The 18,456-nt window shown below is 42.3% G+C and overlaps 1 protein-coding gene across 6 annotated transcripts in view; it reads left to right on the top strand.

Moving 5' to 3' along the window:
* SPATS2L (spermatogenesis associated serine rich 2 like) overlaps nucleotides 1-17,297 on the top strand; it is a 167,899-nt gene extending 150,602 nt beyond the window's left edge. For 5 of the 6 annotated variants that reach the window (XM_036856993.1, XM_036856996.1, XM_036856992.1 and 2 more), the window contains 5 exons: nucleotides 908-966; nucleotides 7,509-7,618; nucleotides 10,289-10,391; nucleotides 13,082-13,302; nucleotides 16,393-17,297. In XM_036856993.1, coding sequence (XP_036712888.1) covers nucleotides 908-966; nucleotides 7,509-7,618; nucleotides 10,289-10,391; nucleotides 13,082-13,302; nucleotides 16,393-16,788 — 889 coding nt within the window. In that variant the 3' untranslated portion in view covers nucleotides 16,789-17,297. The remainder of the gene's footprint in view (nucleotides 1-907; nucleotides 967-7,508; nucleotides 7,619-10,288; nucleotides 10,392-13,081; nucleotides 13,303-16,392) is intronic. The other variant, XM_036856995.1, reaches the window with a different exon arrangement.
* Nucleotides 17,298-18,456: the final 1,159 nt, after the last annotated feature.

Below are 18,456 nucleotides of genomic sequence, written 5' to 3' on the forward strand. Positions count from 1 at the left end.
GAATATTGAGTAGATATCTGATAACATTAAATTATTGTTCATGTTTTTTAGGTATTATAGTAATACTATGGTTATATTCCCCAAAAGTCCTTATCTTTGAGATACCTATATGGAAATACTATGGTTGAAATCAAAATTTTAAAAATCTGGCATCTGTGCTTATTTACACATAAAAATCTGTGAAAGGATACATAAGGGATTTGTGATTATGTGTTGATTCTGGAAGGGGAGCAAGGAGTCAGGATGGGAGAGAAATGAACTTTTGGACAGAAAATTATTACTTTTGCAGGTAATACCTTTTCAAAGGACTAACCAAAAATATATTAAATATAATGGGAAAAAAGTTAACCTTGAAAGGCTTATTTGGGGGAATGAGAAGGCATAGACTCATTATAGAGCATGTGGATGGATTGACCCAGAACCATATTTCTCAAAGTGGGTCCTAGGACCCTCTGCATCAGCATTGGGCCCACCTCTCTCCCTCCCAGCCCAAATCTGGGAGAGTGAAGCACAGAGACATTTGAGAATTACAGGCCTTGATAACCTGGGTGCCACCTTTTAAATACTTATTACATTGTTTTGGAACTTCAAAAATTCATAGGGCAAAAATACTCCCAAATTGAAATTCAAAGCAGTGCAATTCTGAAAGTCTGAAAAGCCTTTTTTTTTTAGATTTGCTGACAATGATTTAATCAGCAGATGTCACTATGTAACACTGAGAGCATCCCTTCCATGTTGCCTCATTTTTGGAAAGGCAGAGTCTGCTGCTGGCAATGTAACATAGAAATATTTATGGTAATCTTGTATTTTGTTTAATGAAAATAATTTTTCTTTTACTTCCAGTGCTTATTAAAAGTTTATCTTTGATTAAGCATTCTTTGCTTTTGTTTTTGTTTTTTTCCCCCAGCATCATTGACAAAGAAGTTTCATTAATGGCAGAAATGGATAAAGTTAAAGAAGAAGCCAGTAAGTAGACACATGGTTGTTTGATTAGGAGCCTCCCAATCAGAAGTAATCCATAGGTCAGATTGACAGTGATATAGATTCTGAGTGGGGTCCAAAAGGATGGAGTAGTAGCACCCACTGAGCGGAGGGCAGAATAGGCATGCAGCAAAGAATAGGTGCCAGTTGAGTTTATTTAAAGTCCAGGGAGACTTTTGTGCCTATAGAGGACTACTTATAGTTAATTGGGTTTAAAATGACATTGAATGTAGTATTAAATTTTAAAACATAAGTTTTTATGCCTTCGCAACTTACAAATCTTGCTATACTACTTATACAATCCTTTTCACTTGTTCTTTCAACTAACTCAAGTTTACCAAATTAAGTTCCCCGAAAAAATGTGTTCTATTTGAAAGTTACTTCAATTCCCCTTAACATTTTGAATTACATTTGTAAATTTAATATATCTTATCTTTTTCAAGCACTTCGGATACCTGACAAGGCAAACTCACAAACCTAACCAGCAAAGTATTCCAAGCTCTTAAGCAACTCTTATAAGATTAATAATTCAAACTTAGAGATGTACTAAATGAAGTTCTCTTAAAACACTCCAATTCTGTTTACAAACTCTGCCAAATTCACTAACACCTGCCAACTTAACACCTCAGAAGAAAACCAGTTACGTGTTTGAAATCACAAGTGAGCTTGCGTAATATACAGAATACTCTCTATTTAAATAATGAACACACGCAGACAATCTTGATCATTGCAAAACTTCTTCTGAATTTAACACAAAATATTAGTACTCTGGGTTTGATTTATTTTACTATTTTTATACCTATTTCTAAACCTTTCCACTGCTGTAACGTTACCCAACAGCCATTAGGGTGGATTTGCCATCTCACATAGGCTGAGGTTCATGGGTTGGAAATTTCAACTGAGACACGATTGCTCAGTCAGATTCAACGCAAGTGTACATGCTGATTCCTCTTTTATTTTTAAACTCATTTGCTATGTTAATGGGAGCCCTAAGACCTTTTTTTTTTTTTTTCTTTTTTTTTCCCTAAGAGCATATTTTTCAGCTGGGATTTAGTTTTACAATCCGTATCTCCTAGGCATTTTAAGTTCTTCATCCTTACCCAAATCTTATCTCATAAATTGGATAAATGGCAGTCTGCACCCCCAGCCAGGTTTCAGCTAAATTCCTTTACTTTTGACTTCAGTGCTTTCCTTTTTATCGGTGAAGGATCAGACCAGATTCTTCATTCTTTTAATATTGTTCTTGCCTGGCCCTTGGCCATAAATTCAGTAGTTATTTTGTGGAAAATAGCTATCATTATTTTTTTTTTTTTTAAAGATTTATTGATTGATTGATTGATTACTATGTTGGGTCTTCGTTTCTGTGCTAGGGCTTCCTGTAGTTGTGGCAAGCGGGGGCTACTCTTCATCGCGGTGCGCGGGCCTCTCACTGTTGTGGCCTCTCTTGTTGCAGAGCACAGGCTCCAGACGCGCAGGCTCAGTAGTTGTGGCTCACGGGCCTAGTTGCTCCGTGGCATGTGGGATCTTCCCAGGCCAGGGCGCGAACCCGTGTCCCCTGCATTAGCAGGCAGACTCTCAACCACTGCTCCACCAAGGAAGCCCTATCATTATTTTTGTTAGACAATTTTTCCAAATAATTTTAAACAATGTTTTAGAATCTAAAATACAGCAGGTTTTATTAAATAAAACTAAATGTGATCCAGGGTTAAGCTGTGGAATATTTAGATGGTTAACACAATCCCTTTGACTGTGAAATTATTTTATTTTATTGAAATTTGTTGATTTCTTCAGTAGCAGTAGATTACCCCATGACTTGGGATCTTCCCTGTTTCTCAGGTACAGCTTATTTTCCCTTTTCAGTTTCATATCCTAATGATAAAAATGTTAACAGCCAACACAAACACAAATGTTTCTTTAGCACCAAATAGAAAGTTACTAGCACATCACTTTCTCAGAGGTTAACAGAGGGCCTCAGATTTCAAGTGCTCATTCTTCCTTCTTGGGACAGTAGTATTCAGTCCCAAGACCTGTGGAATTTGGGCATCTCTGGAGAGCATCCCCATTTTTAAAACTCATTCAATCCGTAAACATTGACTGTGTGCTTCCTTATGTGCTAAGCACTGGCAGAGAGAGGGACAAACCAGCAAACAGATAAATCTGGGACCTGCACTCATGGAGCTTTCAGGCTAGCTGAAACGGCTAGCTTGGTTGACAGGGTTCCCCTAACTTCAGGAATTGGTCCTGGTTTAGAACTGCCCAGTGCCCTGGGGAAACCAATTTGCTTACCTTGGAGGTGAACAGAAATGAAATCAAATCCAGGTTCCACCCATTTACTGGCTGTGTGACATTGAACTATTTTGTGAATTTCTCAAAGTCAGGTTCCTAATCAGCAAAGAGGGCATAAGAAGAGTGTCTATATCAAATACTTATTAGCACAGTGCCTGACACGGTGTGTATAAAAAGGGAAAAGCTCATCTGAGTAGAGAGGTTAGTCCAACCCCTCAGAAAACAGAGGTCAGAGGGGTTATGCAGCCTCTCTCAGGTGACACACCTATGTCAACCATAAGTCTTCTCCATCGATAGAAAGAACCATTGAATTTCTCCCCACAAAGTGCTGAACTGTCTTTACAACCACCATTTTGAGCTTCCTTATCTATGGTCTCAATAGTATTTTCCACGTTTTCCATTTCCTGCACATGATATAAACCATATTTCCCCAATTATAACATAAGCTCCTATATCCCTCATGGCACCTAACACAAAGCTGAGAAGATTGTGGGTACTTCATTGTATTTCTTAAAAGAATTATTGTAATTAATTCAGTATCTACAGGCTGTGGGATCCAATATTAGTGAACGTGAACGTAATTGCAACAAGAGGGAGGTATATTCTAGATAAATATATCTCACTTTAATAATAGTATTTGTGGGCTTCCCTGGTGGTGCAGTGGTTAAGAATCCACCTGCCAATGCAGGGGGACATGGGTTCGAGCCCTGGTCTGGGAAGATCCCACCTGCCGCGGAGCAACTAAGTCTGTGCGCCACGACTACTGAGCCTGCGCTCTAGAGCCCGGGAGCCACAACTACTGAGTCCACGTGCCACAACTACTGAAGCCCACACACCTAGAGCCCGTGCTCCACAACGAGAGAAGCCACCACGATGAGAAGCCCGCACACTGCAAGGAAGAGTAGCCCCCGCTCGTCGCAACTAGAGAAGGCCCGCACGCAGCAACGAAGACCCAGTGCAGCCAAAAATAAAATAAATAAAATATATAAATTTTTTTTTTAATTTTAAAAAAATAATAGTATTTGTAGTTAGGGTTTTTTAGGGTACTATTCTAAACAGTTCACATAGGTTATTTCATTCTGTTCCACAATAACCCTGTGAGGGGTATATGATTATTACATTTTATAGATGAAGAAAGTAAGGATGCTGTCGTGCTATGATCTCAAACTTTGCCTGCCCAGGGAATGGGAGGCCTAGACAGGTGTGTTCTCGGAGTGTCAAATTTACTAGAGGTGGGAAAAAAACATTACTTTATACTAACAGGAACATAGATCTATTATGAAGTAAAATGCAAAATTCACAAGAATTTTTAAGGAATTAAAAGGATTTTAAAGAACCTTTGTGCTTGAAGAGGTACTTGGGCCCCAGCTCCTGGCCCCCCACCCCCCAGGATTTCAGGTATACCCTCTGCTAAGACATATTATTCGAGAAGCCCTAAAATTTTCCATGGTTCAAGTAATAAGAGCAAGCTTCTAATGTGTTCCAGAAACTTGAAGGAAATTATAAATCCTACTGAGCGAATGGATTTCAGCATACCAGATACTGTTTATAAAACTACATAAATAATACTAATCGAGTGTTGAATGCAGTGAAAATCTAAAGCCATATGGGACTGTCTCCCTCTACAAATTTCCAAAAGGATGGTGCTTTCAAAACATACTTACTATTCTATTTTAAATTATAGGATCAATGAATTTTAGGAACTGATCTGTTTTGGTTTTGCTTTCTGTTTCTGTGATTGATGTTTCTGAGGTGAAAATGTTGGCTTCCCCCCAGAGAATATTGGCTTTTGATCTCAAGTTTTAGGACTTTTTCATAATGAAAGTCTTTGAAATGTTAATGAGACTATATGTAAAACTCATCCCAACACTTGCTGATGCAAAGTATTCATTCCCATGCACATTTGCATGATTGTAAACTCAGAATTTATTGGTGATCTTGCACCTGCATTTCTATTTTAGGGCCCATTTATATCTGTTTCTACAAAATCTTTTGTTTGGTATGAATGCCCAAGTTCTACTTAATCAAAAAGAACAATTACCCCTAATTGTCACCAGTCCCACAAATGATCTGTTAAGAAAAGTCAGATCTGTTTATCCATGTATCACTCAGGGTCTGTTGACCCCTTGATTAGCTGCTCATCAAAGCCGGGCCCTCAGAATTCTTATTTATCTTACTTTGCAAGAGGAAAGTACCTCATCTCATCTTCCTACTCGAGAATCATGTTCTCATTCTCCAGGCTTTAGTCCCATCCATATATTGAATTATAATGGGAAATAAATAATCAGTCAAAGGTATGACTCCTAGATATTCTCAAGTGGCCCCTGTAGAAAAGGAACTTCTGCCTTTCTTTGCATATTCCTTTTCAGTAATGCATTGATTCATTCTTTGCATATTCCTTTTAAGTAATGCGTTGATCCATTCGCTGGAATCCTTCATTCAGCAAACATATTGGGCACCCACTGTGTACCAGGCCCTAGGTATCCTGGACACAAAGAATTAAATGTGCAGTTTTTGCCAGGACTAGAGATGCCTGCTGTAGCCAGAAGTAACAATATTTTAAGAGTAACCAGAAATCCGGCTTTTGAATGGAATCACTTAACTTTCAAGTGTGGGTGATTATTTGTAAAAGTAATGTGTGGACCACACAAAATATATGTACCCTGTCACTGAAAGTGATAGCTGGCCACCTTTATGTGACCTCTGGTCTGACTGGGTAACCTGGGACATCACTCAGTAATACATTTTCTATGTTCAGATGAAAATTCCTTTCCCTCCCATCATCAGGACAAGTTTTTCACTAGCTTCTCTGTACTCTGAAATGCTACCAGGCACAATTCAGTCTCTGCCCAGCTACCTGGAATTGTAAATGGGAGGCAGGGGCGTCCCGGTAAATAATCAAAGCATGATTAGAGTAGTTTGGCAGATGGTTAGGCTTTATGAGTTATAGATTAGTTATTTTATTGACATCTCAACATTGGTATCAGCACAGAAAGATATTTCTCATCCTGTCTGAGGAATGGCTTATGGTTTGCAGGAAATCTTAACTCTTGATTGATGCTGAACTTCTTTTGGGGCTTTTGAAGCGACTATTTTTGACATTTATAAATTAAGAACTCTTAAAATCAGAAAGCACCTTGTTTGGGCATTGTGCTGTGAATCTGGTCTAATAAAGCAGTTGACCCTTGTTCAGCCAAGAATGGAATGTGAATTCCATGTGCATATCGTATTAGTTAGATGGACTTTTCTTTTGTTATAACTCAAAATCTTTGTCCAAAAGAAATGAAGGCAATTCATATGTGACTGGAATGAGAGAACTACAAATCTTATCTATTATAAAATCAAACTTCTTGGTTAAATCTCACCCAATGTATTTGTATTCATTGCCTTTGAGCTCCATGGTCTTTTGGGAAACACACACACACACACACACACACACAAATTAACCTGTGGGCTCCTACATCTACTTGAACCTTTAGTAGTTCATCTGACAGGTGTGTGAAATGTGATGCCGAGAATTCCCTTGTGACTTCGCTGCATGTGCAGATGCTAAAGAGTGCACACGAATTCAGCTTAAGCAAGCTTTGACTCACCCTTGAAATTTTTCCATTGTAGACACTTATAACAAAAACTCTGGTCTACAACTTCTCTCTGGTTGCAAAATGGAAACATATCTGCAGAGTAGCAAAAGCAGGCATTTTTTAGCTCACAAAAAGCTAATAAAGGAAAACTTTTATGTCACCTTTCAATAACACAGCTAGTTGCCCTAAATGAATATGTGTTAAAGTTCAGAGGGTCTGATGTTGTTAGAATTTAATAGTACAGCACATACAGAATAATGGTTTTTGCTTAGTGGACTCAGTGTCTTTGCAATATCATTCAGATAGGATTTTAATGTTTTTTTTTTCTTCTTGGAGATAGTTGCTCTGAGTAATGCACAAATCTAAAAGTCCAAACTAAGTGAGTGAGATCAGATGCCAGTGGGGAAAATGAAGAAGATTGTGGGTGTACAGTGACTCAGAAAGGACCGTGTTTGGTTTGGGGCTTGGTGGATAAAGACATAAGGAAATGAGTGGTTGGTGATGAGCACCAAGGGCCAACCCACCTCAGTGACCAACTCAGAAAACAGCCACGGCCCAACGAAGCGATCAGTCTGCGGAGAGAGAACTGATCCAAGAAATTAGGTCGTTTAATATGTTTACATCTTTGGCCTTAATGTATTATTCCTTCTTATCTGGCAGTGGAAATCCTGACTGCTCGTCAAAAGAAAGCAGAAGAACTAAAGAGACTTACTGATCTAGCCAGTCAGATGGCAGAGATGCAGCTGGCCGAACTCAGGGCAGAAATTAAGGTCAGTTCTAAAATATCACAGCCTGAACCCTGAGCCAGAGTTCTGATCCCCTTTATGTTTGTTCTGCATCCTTAGAGCGCTGCTCTCTGAGGACCTAACATCAGACACCCAGCTGTCTTTCACAGGGTTGAAATCGAGAATACAGAAGGGTTAAAGAACCACCTAATCACTATATTTAAGTATACTATGTGTTGAAGGGCTATATCATTACAGAGGAGAGGGACAAGCTATTTTTTTTAGCCAGTGGAACTGACCCAAATAAAATGTATTCAACCGTAAATTATAGCTGGGAAGGGGGACATTATTTTCACCATATGTAATTTATGCATATGTATATAAACACACACACATGTGAACACACACTAAGTATGAACTTAGTATAACAGTAGGGATTCTAAAGAATGTACAATATGTGGAGACTTCGTTCCTATATCCTTTTCTAGCTTACTTGCCCTTTTATTAAGAATACCACATACAAATACGTATTTAGTGGATTTCTTCAGTTGCACGCAACAGAAGCTGACCCTGGCTAACCTCAAGAACAAGGAGAATTGGAAAGGATATGAGGGTAGCTCACCAAAGCAGAGTATGCTCTGAAGACGCCAGGTTATAATTGGGCAGAAATGTTGGCAGCAGTAATTACCAGACACTCTTCAGGGCACCATCAGAGTGAGTGACCTCCAGAGGTCATCACCCCTTGGGCCACCCCACTGGATTCAAATCCCAAACAGAGAGATTCTGATTGGCCTCCACTTGGGTCACATCCACCATTTGGCCAAGAGAGGTCTTGATTGAAAGACCCACCAACGCTGTGAATCTTGGAAACTGCATTGGGGTACAGTTACCAGAAGGAGAAATTGTTACCAAAAAGGCAAAAACAAGTATCTACAACAAAATAGGAAGTTACAGTTTATAAATTTTCCCTTTTCCTCATTTTCCCCAATACACTACACTAAACATACACACATGCACACGCACTCCAGCTTCTGACCGACTTCTAAGGAACTAGCGTACTTTGAAGTCATATTTGTTGCTAGCTTTATAAGTAGGATTGTCTGCTCATCCCAGCATAACACTGGTTGGGTATGGTAGAAAGTGGCAAGTGACTTTGGTCCCCTCCATTGTGGTTAGGCATAAAAGAGAGCCCCGTGGGGATGAGGACTTCCCCTGAAGGTCCTGAGAAGTTCTAGAGGTCTTTCCCTTCTCACCTGCTCTCCTGGTCTTTGTTGCCTCCAGCCAGTCAATTGCAGTGGCCTTCTGACTAGTCTTTCTGCATCCACTGTCTCCCTCCAGCCTGGTCATTCACCCTGAGACCAGAGTTACTAGAGCAGGTCTGGTCTCCCCCACTATGGTCTCCTCTTCCCTTCAAACTAAAATCCACCACTGGACTCCAGTATATATTTATTATGGCCAGTGCTAATTAGTTTCAGTAGAACAAAACCCTTCATCTTGTGGACACAGATGCACTTCTGATGTCACAGATGTTCCCTGGTCCCAAAGGAGATTAGAATGGAGAATGGGGCTGGTTGGCAGAACCCATCTTGATACCCAGAAAAACATCCTGGAAAGCAAAACAAACAAACACACACTTGTTTTGATAAATATGAAGTTGCCAGCTTCCTGGTCTACTGAAATCCACTCATCTTCCAAGTTTCACTTCTACCTAGCAAAATCCCACTCTTCGTAAAATGGTTGATAGCACAGGCTTTGGAGTGCAACAGTCCTGCTCTTGCAACCTTGGATAAATTACATATTCTCTTAGATTCTTAGAACCTCGATTCCCCCTTTGTAAATTACAGTTAATCATAGTACTGACTTCATAATAATGTGATCAGATGAAAATGAGATTATCTGTTAAGAATTTGGTCCATGTCTGGTAAGTGTTCAATATTTTTTTAATGTTCCAGATCAAATGCTTCCTCTTACATAACTCTTTACCCATTCCCCTCAGTAGGAAATAATTTCTTCCGCTTTCATATTCCTAAAGCACCTACTACATTCTACGTTATATTGTATTTTGTGGTATCTGTCTCTCTTGCCATGTGGTAAACTCCCTGGTAGATCACAGAGGGACTGACTCATAGTTATTTCTGTATTGCTCACTCTGTCATCTACCCATAGATCTTAATTTTAAATGAACTGCATAATAATCTCTTTCCCACTTCCTTTAACAGCACTTGAAGTTCTACCATTCAAGATAATGGTTTCTAGTTAACGATACTGAAGGCTTTTTGGACTTCCTGGTACCCTATTAAAATGGAGACGGACGTCTAGGAAGGATGACATGCTTTCTCATGAGGAGTGATACCTTAGGAGGCCATTGGCCAGATTAGGAAGACTGCCAGAAGGCAATCCCGTAACTTACAATAGGACAGAAAGTGCTAGAAGGAGGGCGTGGGGTGCTAAAAGGTTTAAGTAGATGAGTCCAGACACACATTTTGCCTGTACAGACAGGACCCACACGTGTTTCCCAGAAGAAGGTGATCGTGCTCCAGGCAGGTCAAAACCAAGCCTGCTTTAACAGAGCCTCCCAGTGACAGAACAGAGCTGGCATGCTTCCCCACCTGGGGATGCTTTCACGTCATCAGTGGTGGCGGGAGAGCAGAGAATGGGTCAGCAGCGTGCCTCAGTCATCTCTGTAATCATGGGGCTCCTGTCTCTTCCCTACAGCACTTTGTCAGCGAGCGCAAATATGATGAAGAGCTTGGGAAAGCTGCCCGGTTCTCCTGTGACATTGAACAGCTAAAGGCCCAAATCATGCTCTGTGGAGAAAGTGAGTTTTGCATACTTGCTAAATAATTCTGTGTGCATAAGCCTGGTGCTATTTGGAGTTGATATCAGAAATGTCAGGTGTGCGGTCCCCCAGGGGGGCTGAAGTGAGGTCTAAAGAGATTTAATGATCTAAGGTCATGACACAAGTCGCTAAAAATGTCAACATCTGAACTTCGAGTCTTCAAATGCCACTGCCCATCAGTAAATCCCCAGGATTTATTAAGCGGAACAGAACAGGTCAACTAGTTTATACCTTTTGCACACTTTTCTTAAGCACTGCCAGATCAACTGCCTCTCTGATTTCAAACAGCCTGGTTCTATAGAGACCTGTTACAGGAGTAACAGGAGTTATAGGAGTCTCCCTAACGAGTCTGAGAACAATGGGCTACTGTCGTGAAGGGCCCAGCTGTCGTGTGTGTGTGTGTGTGTGTGTGTGTGTGTGCACGCGTGCGTGTGTGTGTGTGCGTGTGTGTGTGTGTGTCACACACGCTGCCCAGCAGTGCCTGACTGAGCCTCTCCCTTAATTAGAGCAGTTAACATGCAACAAAATTGGCTGGTCCTTTTTCCCCTGCTCCAGCCCACCCACCAGGGGAGGTGGGAATGAGCACTAAAGTGGCTTCAAGGATGCCACAAGGAGGAAGGAACGACTGGTGAAGGACATGGAATATCTACCGCCTCGTAGTGAGCTGAAAAATTGAGATTTGGCTTCACTTTTTTTTTTTTCAAAGTGGAAATTGCATTTTTTTCTGAGTATAAAAAATATAAGCTTGGTCTAAAAATTACAAACTATATAAAATAGAACATGACATTACTTTTGTGGCTCCATCACACTTTTTATGCACATATAATCTACTGTGTAAATTATATAGTATACTTAATTATACTACATCATTTACTATACTATACCATATATATAGTAAGAGAATTTGCTTTTATCATTTCACAATATAGGGCTGACATTTTTCCATGTCAATATATTTAACCCGTAATTTATTTAAATATAATTGGCATAATCAGTCCCTTGATTGTGGACATTTAGGTTGCTTCCAGTTTTTCACCATTAAAATAACACTGCTGTGAGCATCCTTGCTCACATATCTTTGGCAATTATCTGAATTTTTGACTGCATTTCTTTTAAATTATTTTTTTTCTGTACACTCCCTCCCTTATGAATCTACCCCACTTGCCATTCTCCATCCCCAGATTTTGCCTCATCTCTAAAAACCCAGACTATCTGATTCACAGTTGGAAATTTAACTGCCCATCCTAGTTTCCACTCCAGCCTGATAATGGGCAAGACCCTGATGCCAAGTGATTCTGCCACCATCTGAGGAGGGGAGGGCGGTGCAGCGTCACCTGCTCTCCTCCAGAGCACTCCAGTGCCATCTAGTGGGAGGAACCATCCCTTACCAAATCCCAGGTGTCCACATGGGAAGCCAGCCTCCCTTGTTGGAGACAAGAGTCCTTGAAAGGCCCTTTTCTTCTCAGCTTTGTTGAGAGCACATGGAAAGCCCACAGCTACTGAACTGGAAATAGTAATGACCCCTATGAAAGTGAATCTAGTTAGCAAAGAGCCACTAAAATCCCCTCGTCATGTTTGGACAGTCCCCGACGTGCCATCACACCTTACCTGTAAAATGAAGGGACTAGAGATACATCCCTGTCCTTTCCATTTCTAATGTTCTGTGATCCCTACTCACACTCCAAACCCTCAGGAAGAATGCTAGGATTAAGTCTGATCCAACACAGGTAGCAGAGAAAATTGCTTTTAAAAACTGGTGACAATTTTTTAAGATTCAGAGGTCTTGCTGTCCAGACTGGCAGTCAAATTCTGGTGAACTATGAGAGGAAAGTCATGATTATATCCTTCAGTTGATTCCCTCCAGCCCTGATTCAGCATAACCACACAGAAACATCCCATCAAAAACCACCCCTTTCAAAACCAGCGGGAAGGGTGATAATAAAAATTGAACAGACCTGTCCGAGCCCTGCCGGGGATCTGTCTGATTAGCCTGTGTGGACTTTAGCACTGGAATTGTTGCAGATTTGCAGTGGGGCTGTAGAAAATGGAGTTGATAAAAGGCCAGATAATGTAACTCTAATGGAATATAGAAGATGCTTTGGGGCATCTTTTGGGCCGGCAGGCCTGGCCGTAAGATCAGGGGATATATACCACCCCGGGGTGACAAAATTCCTGACACCTGGCATCACCCCATTCTGAAGCTCTCAAAATATTGTGGCTCTGACCAGCCAAGTGTCCGTGTACCTCTAGGTTTTTCTGCATCTCTGCAACACCAGCTGGTCTAGGGATATGACAAGAACGGCAAGAACAGGTTTGGTAATGGGGAACCCAAGAGGCAGAGTACCTTTGTGGACAGGGCTGAGAGGGCACTTCGGGGTTTCATTATCCCTCTTCCCTTGGTGGTTCTTGACCTAAGGCATAATATTAGAGGTGCTCAGATCTGTCTCATTTCCTACAAATGTCTCCCAACCTGAATGATTATGCTATTCAGTGATTCTCACAGAAGACATCTGGTGGTCTCCAAGCACCTAGGTGCTTTTTCAAACGATACCTTTCCAAAAAAAAAAAAACCAAAAACTTAATGTTTTTATGAAGCTCCTGCCAACTTCTCCATCTTCTAATGGGTTACTGAGGCACGGCCCCTAACACCAAGTGCTTTCTTGTTGCAGTTACACATCCAAAGAACAACTATTCCTCAAGAACTCCCTGCAGCTCCCTGCTGCCACTGCTGAACGCTCACGCGACCACCTCTGGGAAACAGAGTAACTTTACCAGAAAATCATCCAATCACAACAAGCCCTCCGAGGGTAAAGCAGCAAACCCCAAAATGGCGAGCAACCTTCCCAGCACCGCTGACAGCTCTCACCAGGCTGTGCCGGCTAATAAGCAGGTAAACTGCTCCAGGGATGCCACCTTGCCCTGCTTCCAGGAGTCCCGCAGACCCTAGTGCATTGCCTGGGCAAGAAACCACTCGCTTGCAGAGGAAGAAAACAGCCACCACTGGTCACACCCAGGCTCCGCCCGCCCCCAGCAGCACCCCGACCTCCAGAGCCTCCATCTATCTGCCTGTCCGGCCTCCCAGAGCTCCCCCGGTCCATCCGGTCCCCATTTCATAGGCGCTGTCCCCTGTGGAGGAAGTGGTCTTCACACACCTGACAGCATCAGCAAAGAGTCCACCTAAATGAGCCGGTGCTTCTCATGCCTTGAGTGCCACCCAGGTCCTCGTAACTGGCCCGCATGTGGAAGGGACTCACACAGACATGGGAACAAGATTCAGAACCTGGCCACTGACACCATTAGTGAGAAGAAATCCAGCTTGTTTTTTGTTTTTAATTTTTATTTATTTATTTATTTATTTATTTATTTATTTATTTATGGCTGTGTTGGGTCTTCATTTCTGTGCGAGGGCTTTCTCCAGTTGCAGCGAGCCGGGGCCACTCTTCATCGCGGTGCGCGGGCCTCTCACTATCGCGGCCTCTCTTGTTGCGGAGCACAGGCTCCAGACGCGCAGGCTCAGTAGTTGTGGCTCACGGGCCTCGTTGCTCCGCGGCATGTGGGATCTTCCCAGACCAGGGCTCGAACCCGTGTCCCCTGCATTGGCAGGCAGACTCTCAACCACTGCGCCACCAGGGAAGCCCCAGCATGTTTTTTATGATCCTTTAACTCCCATTTATGTCTAGTTTTTCTGTAAGAGGCCAAAGTTAGTTCAAACTGCTCTTTCTTCTCTTGGGCTTTCAGTAAAGAGAATACATTTCAAAATGACATTATTAATTCTTATCTACTATGACCCTTTAAAATAGAAGTATCCAAAGGACAGTCTTCTCTCCTTCTGCTTCTCCACTATATCCCTGAGAAGTGATTTCCTCCTTATCATTAGAGAATGACCAAGAAATGGGATTTGGTGATTCAGAAGCTGGGAATGCTATAAAGACATTTTTCATGAGCTCTCAGAAAGAGAGCTTGAATAAAGAGACTTTTTTTTTTTTAAGCATTCCAAAATGCTGGTTTTCTAACAAGTGCCCTGTTGGATTTTGTGGTCTTGGTCTTTTAGAATTCTCATTAGTGACTCTGACAGGCATTTCTCTGGCCCCAGATGGCTTCATGAACTTTAAAATAGCACTTGGACAAGGAGTATTTCATACAGTCATAGATTCAAAATCATAATCAAATCTGTTTCACTTGTCTAAATACAGCTTCATAGCTTTTTTTCTTTGCTTGTTATTAAACCCCCTGCTAAAATTAAGTCTGAATTTCTCTGTCACAATTTTTTTAAAAGCAAAGGGGGCCAGATTAAATGCTGTCCACATAGATACTTCTTCAGTTCACTGTTTCATCATTTTCAGCAAAGCATTTCAGGTGATGGCCTGTTTAACCTTAAACATATATCTGAGCCTGAGAAGGGCCCTTGTGCTGGGTCCTGTGCTTTAGCGTAAACCCTCGTGGCCCTACCCCAGCCATGGCTGGGGCCCACGGCCCTCCCTACCAAGATGTGACTACCCAGAATCTACACTCTCCCTTCTGGAAAGTGCTCCAAATACTCGAGATCCTGGAATTCCATTCCCAGATAGCCCCAAGCCTACTCTCAGAGTCTGTTTGGACTACTTCCCTGGATGCGTCACCTTGAGGGCCGAGCTGACCACACTACCAGTTTGCACACCCCTAGGTCCAAAGGGCGATTATTTGTGGAGGTGGAGACGCCGCTTAGGTGAGCAGGCTGGAGTGTCCACATTCCTGTGGGCACGGCCCCTCACGATGTGGGATGGAGCCAGAGGTAGGAAGAGACAATATTCAGACACATGGTACATGGGCCTCTGCCTTTGTACTCTTGCCCTGGGCCCTGAGTTACTAGGGGCCCGTCTGCCCTAAACCAATACCGTCCAGTCACAATGCACAAATTAAGAACTTGATATATTTGTAACTCAAAAAATTACACATTTTAGTAACAGAGGTTTGATTTTCAAAAAAAGGTCTGTGTTCATGTAACAACCTGCTTATGAATCTTGTCTGGAGGGAATATGTGAAGTGGGAATGGCTCCACCACTTTCTAACTGTAGACCTTGGGCAAGTCCCTTAAACTCCTTATCTTCATTGATAAAATGAAGCGCATCATAGAAGCTCTCTTAAAAGGTGGTGGCAATGACAGATGAGGTGGCACAAGGTCAAGTGCCTCGTTTGGTGCCTGGCACACTTAAGCACTACATACCTGTTGGCTGTTATTGACCTCAAGGAGTTCAGAAATCTTTCCCTTGTATGAAAACACACAGGCTAACCCACTGCTTCCTTTTTACTTATCCATTTATGTTCTTTGTTGCTGATTTGTTGAGGGTTGCCAGTTTTGCAGTCTGATGCTTCAAAATTCATTAGCTGAGAACTGCAAAAAGTTTAGAAAAAGAACTAATTATCTCTTTGAAAATACACATCACCTCTACATCTCACCAAGATCTACCAGAGACACCCCATCCCTGTATTTACCCAAGATAAGATTTCTGAACTATGGTATTTGTTTTGAAATAGAAAAGCTGCTTCAGAGACGAAAAATGACAAACAGAATTTTATGTTTTTCTTCATATATGTCATGAGAATTCGTATACATAGTCTATAGAGAATGTCCCAGAAATGTTTATGGTAGAGAATCATCGTTTCCCTGCCTCTGTGTTACATTTCATTCTGTTTTATTTCAGGCATACTTTATGGGGTTTATTTGGCCTGGTTCTGGAATTGTCTCTCTTACACTTCTGTAACCTCTCTTTTAACATCAGTGATTTTATTTTCTTGGAGTTCCATTTACAAGACAGTCCACTGTTCTTTTAAGCTCGAGGATTCTAGCAGCTTGACCTCATTTGCATGTTGTCACATTCTTCTGGGGTGTAAAAAAGCTTACCTGTGACCTCGAGATTTGGTTTCCCTGATGTCTACTGATGTCATCTGAGGTTTGTTGGAATCTAATACTTACCTCTTTTTTTTTTTTTTTTTTTGGTAGAATGGGTCTTCTAGCCAAAGACGAAGATTTAATCCGCAGTATCACAACAACAGGCTAAATGGGTCTGCGAAGCCCCAGGGCAGTGGTAACGAAGCGGATCCGATGGGGAAGGGCAACAACCGCCATGAACACAGAAGACAGCCACACAACGGCTTCCGTCCCAAAAACAAAGGCGGCGCCAAAAACCAAGAGGCCTCTTTGGGAACCAAGACCCCCGAGGCCGCAGCCCATCCGGAAAAGCCCCGACGAAGGCAGCACGCTGCAGACAACTCGGAGGCCAGGCCTTTCCGGGGAAACGTCTCCAGGGTTTCACAGTGCAATCTCTGCCCCACGAGAATAGAAGTTTCCACAGATGCCGCGGTTCTCTCCGTCCCAGCTGTGACGTTGGTGGCCTGAGCTAGGAGAGAAAAAAAAAAAAAAAAGCTGTTTTCATTCAGTTTCGGTTCCCTGCCCGAGGTGCTGACCCAATTCGCTGCCAAAAGAGAGTCAATCCGAATATACAAACCCTGTACGGCTGTGTCATCCTCTCTTAATCATTTTTACTAATTCTAGTAATCAGCTCTAGCTTGCTTCATAACTTTCATGGCTTTGCTTGATCTGTTGGCGCTTTTTCTCATCCAGACATTGCAGCATTTTAGCCAGGCGGTATTTACTCATTTGTTAGGAAAATCAAGATGTGGCTAAAGATCAGAGGCTCAGTAGCAACCTATGTTGTAGCAGTGATGTCAGTCCATTGATCGTCTTTAGAGAGTTAATGTTGAAAACAAAGTTCTTATTGATCAGACAAACATGATCTGCTGAAGACACATGCGCTTTTCTAGAGTTTAACATCTGGTGTTTTTCTGAAAAAAATATATATACATATATTGCTTTATTTGAAACAAATTAAAATATGCTGCATTTGACACCTGGCTTGTTTTTCTTCTTTTTAATTTATGCCCACTTTATCATCCAGTGTACTAGGTAGTACTTTCAAGAAAACTTTAGAGACTAGAAGTTGTGGCACAGAGCTCTGTACAATACTGTTTCTCTCGGGACGGGTAACCTTTTGGAAAAAACAATGGCCCTGCCAGTACGTTACACACATATAGATGGATGTGCACCCCGATCATCTTAGACACAACATGGTAGTTTGGAAACCTTCGTTGCAAGTAATATAAACCTTAGCCTCGTTTAAACAATAAAGCAAATGTATTGGTTTAGTGGCTGAAAAGCCCAGTATCAAAGTATGCCTTGGGTCCAAATGCATCAGGACTCTAGCTCCTTTCTCCTGGTTATCTCAGCTCTCCCTTCCTCCTTAGGCTGACACTGTGTTCAGAATGGTGGCAAATAGCTGCCTCCTAAGAGTCATGTCCATCCCCACACTGTCCGGAAGAAAAGAGAAGCTCTCCAGGTAGCGTCCACGTGGAGCAAGGGTCTTTCTCAAAAGTCCCAGCGGGGGCTTCCCTGGTGGCGCAGTGGTTGAGAATCTGCCTGCCAATGCAGGGTACACGGGTTCGAGCCCTGGTCTGGGAAGATCCCACATGCCACGGAGCAAATGGGCCCGTGAGCCACAACTACTGAGCCTGCGCGTCTGGAGCCTGTGCTCCGCAACAAGAGAGGCCGCGATAGTGAGAGGCCCGCGCACCGCGATGAAGAGTGGCCCCCGCTTGCCGCGACTGGAGAAAGCCCTAGCACAGAAACGAAGACCCAACACAGCCATAAATAAATAAATAAATAAATAAATAATTAATTAAAAAAAAAAAAGTCCCAGCGAGGGTCTTGCATATCATTGGCCCAGACTGCTGGTAGGCTTGTCCCTCAACCAATCAGCAAATGACATGTGCTAATTAGCATAGACTAATCAGAGCCCACCCCCAAGCTGGCTTATGGCCAGCTGCCCAGAAGCAAAGGGGCTGTGTGGAGCCGGGCTCCTGTTACCTGAGGAAGGGAGAAGGGATACTGGGGGCCCACACCCCGAGTAGCCCCAAGTCCCCTGTCTTGGAGGGCAAGGCAGCTCAGTTTGGCCACTGCTTCCATCGAAATTCCATGTGTCCTACAGATTTGTTGGCCTCTTTCAAGTTC

Source organism: Balaenoptera musculus, chromosome 7 (genome assembly GCF_009873245.2).
Source record: "Balaenoptera musculus isolate JJ_BM4_2016_0621 chromosome 7, mBalMus1.pri.v3, whole genome shotgun sequence".
NCBI lineage: Eukaryota > Metazoa > Chordata > Mammalia > Artiodactyla > Balaenopteridae > Balaenoptera > Balaenoptera musculus.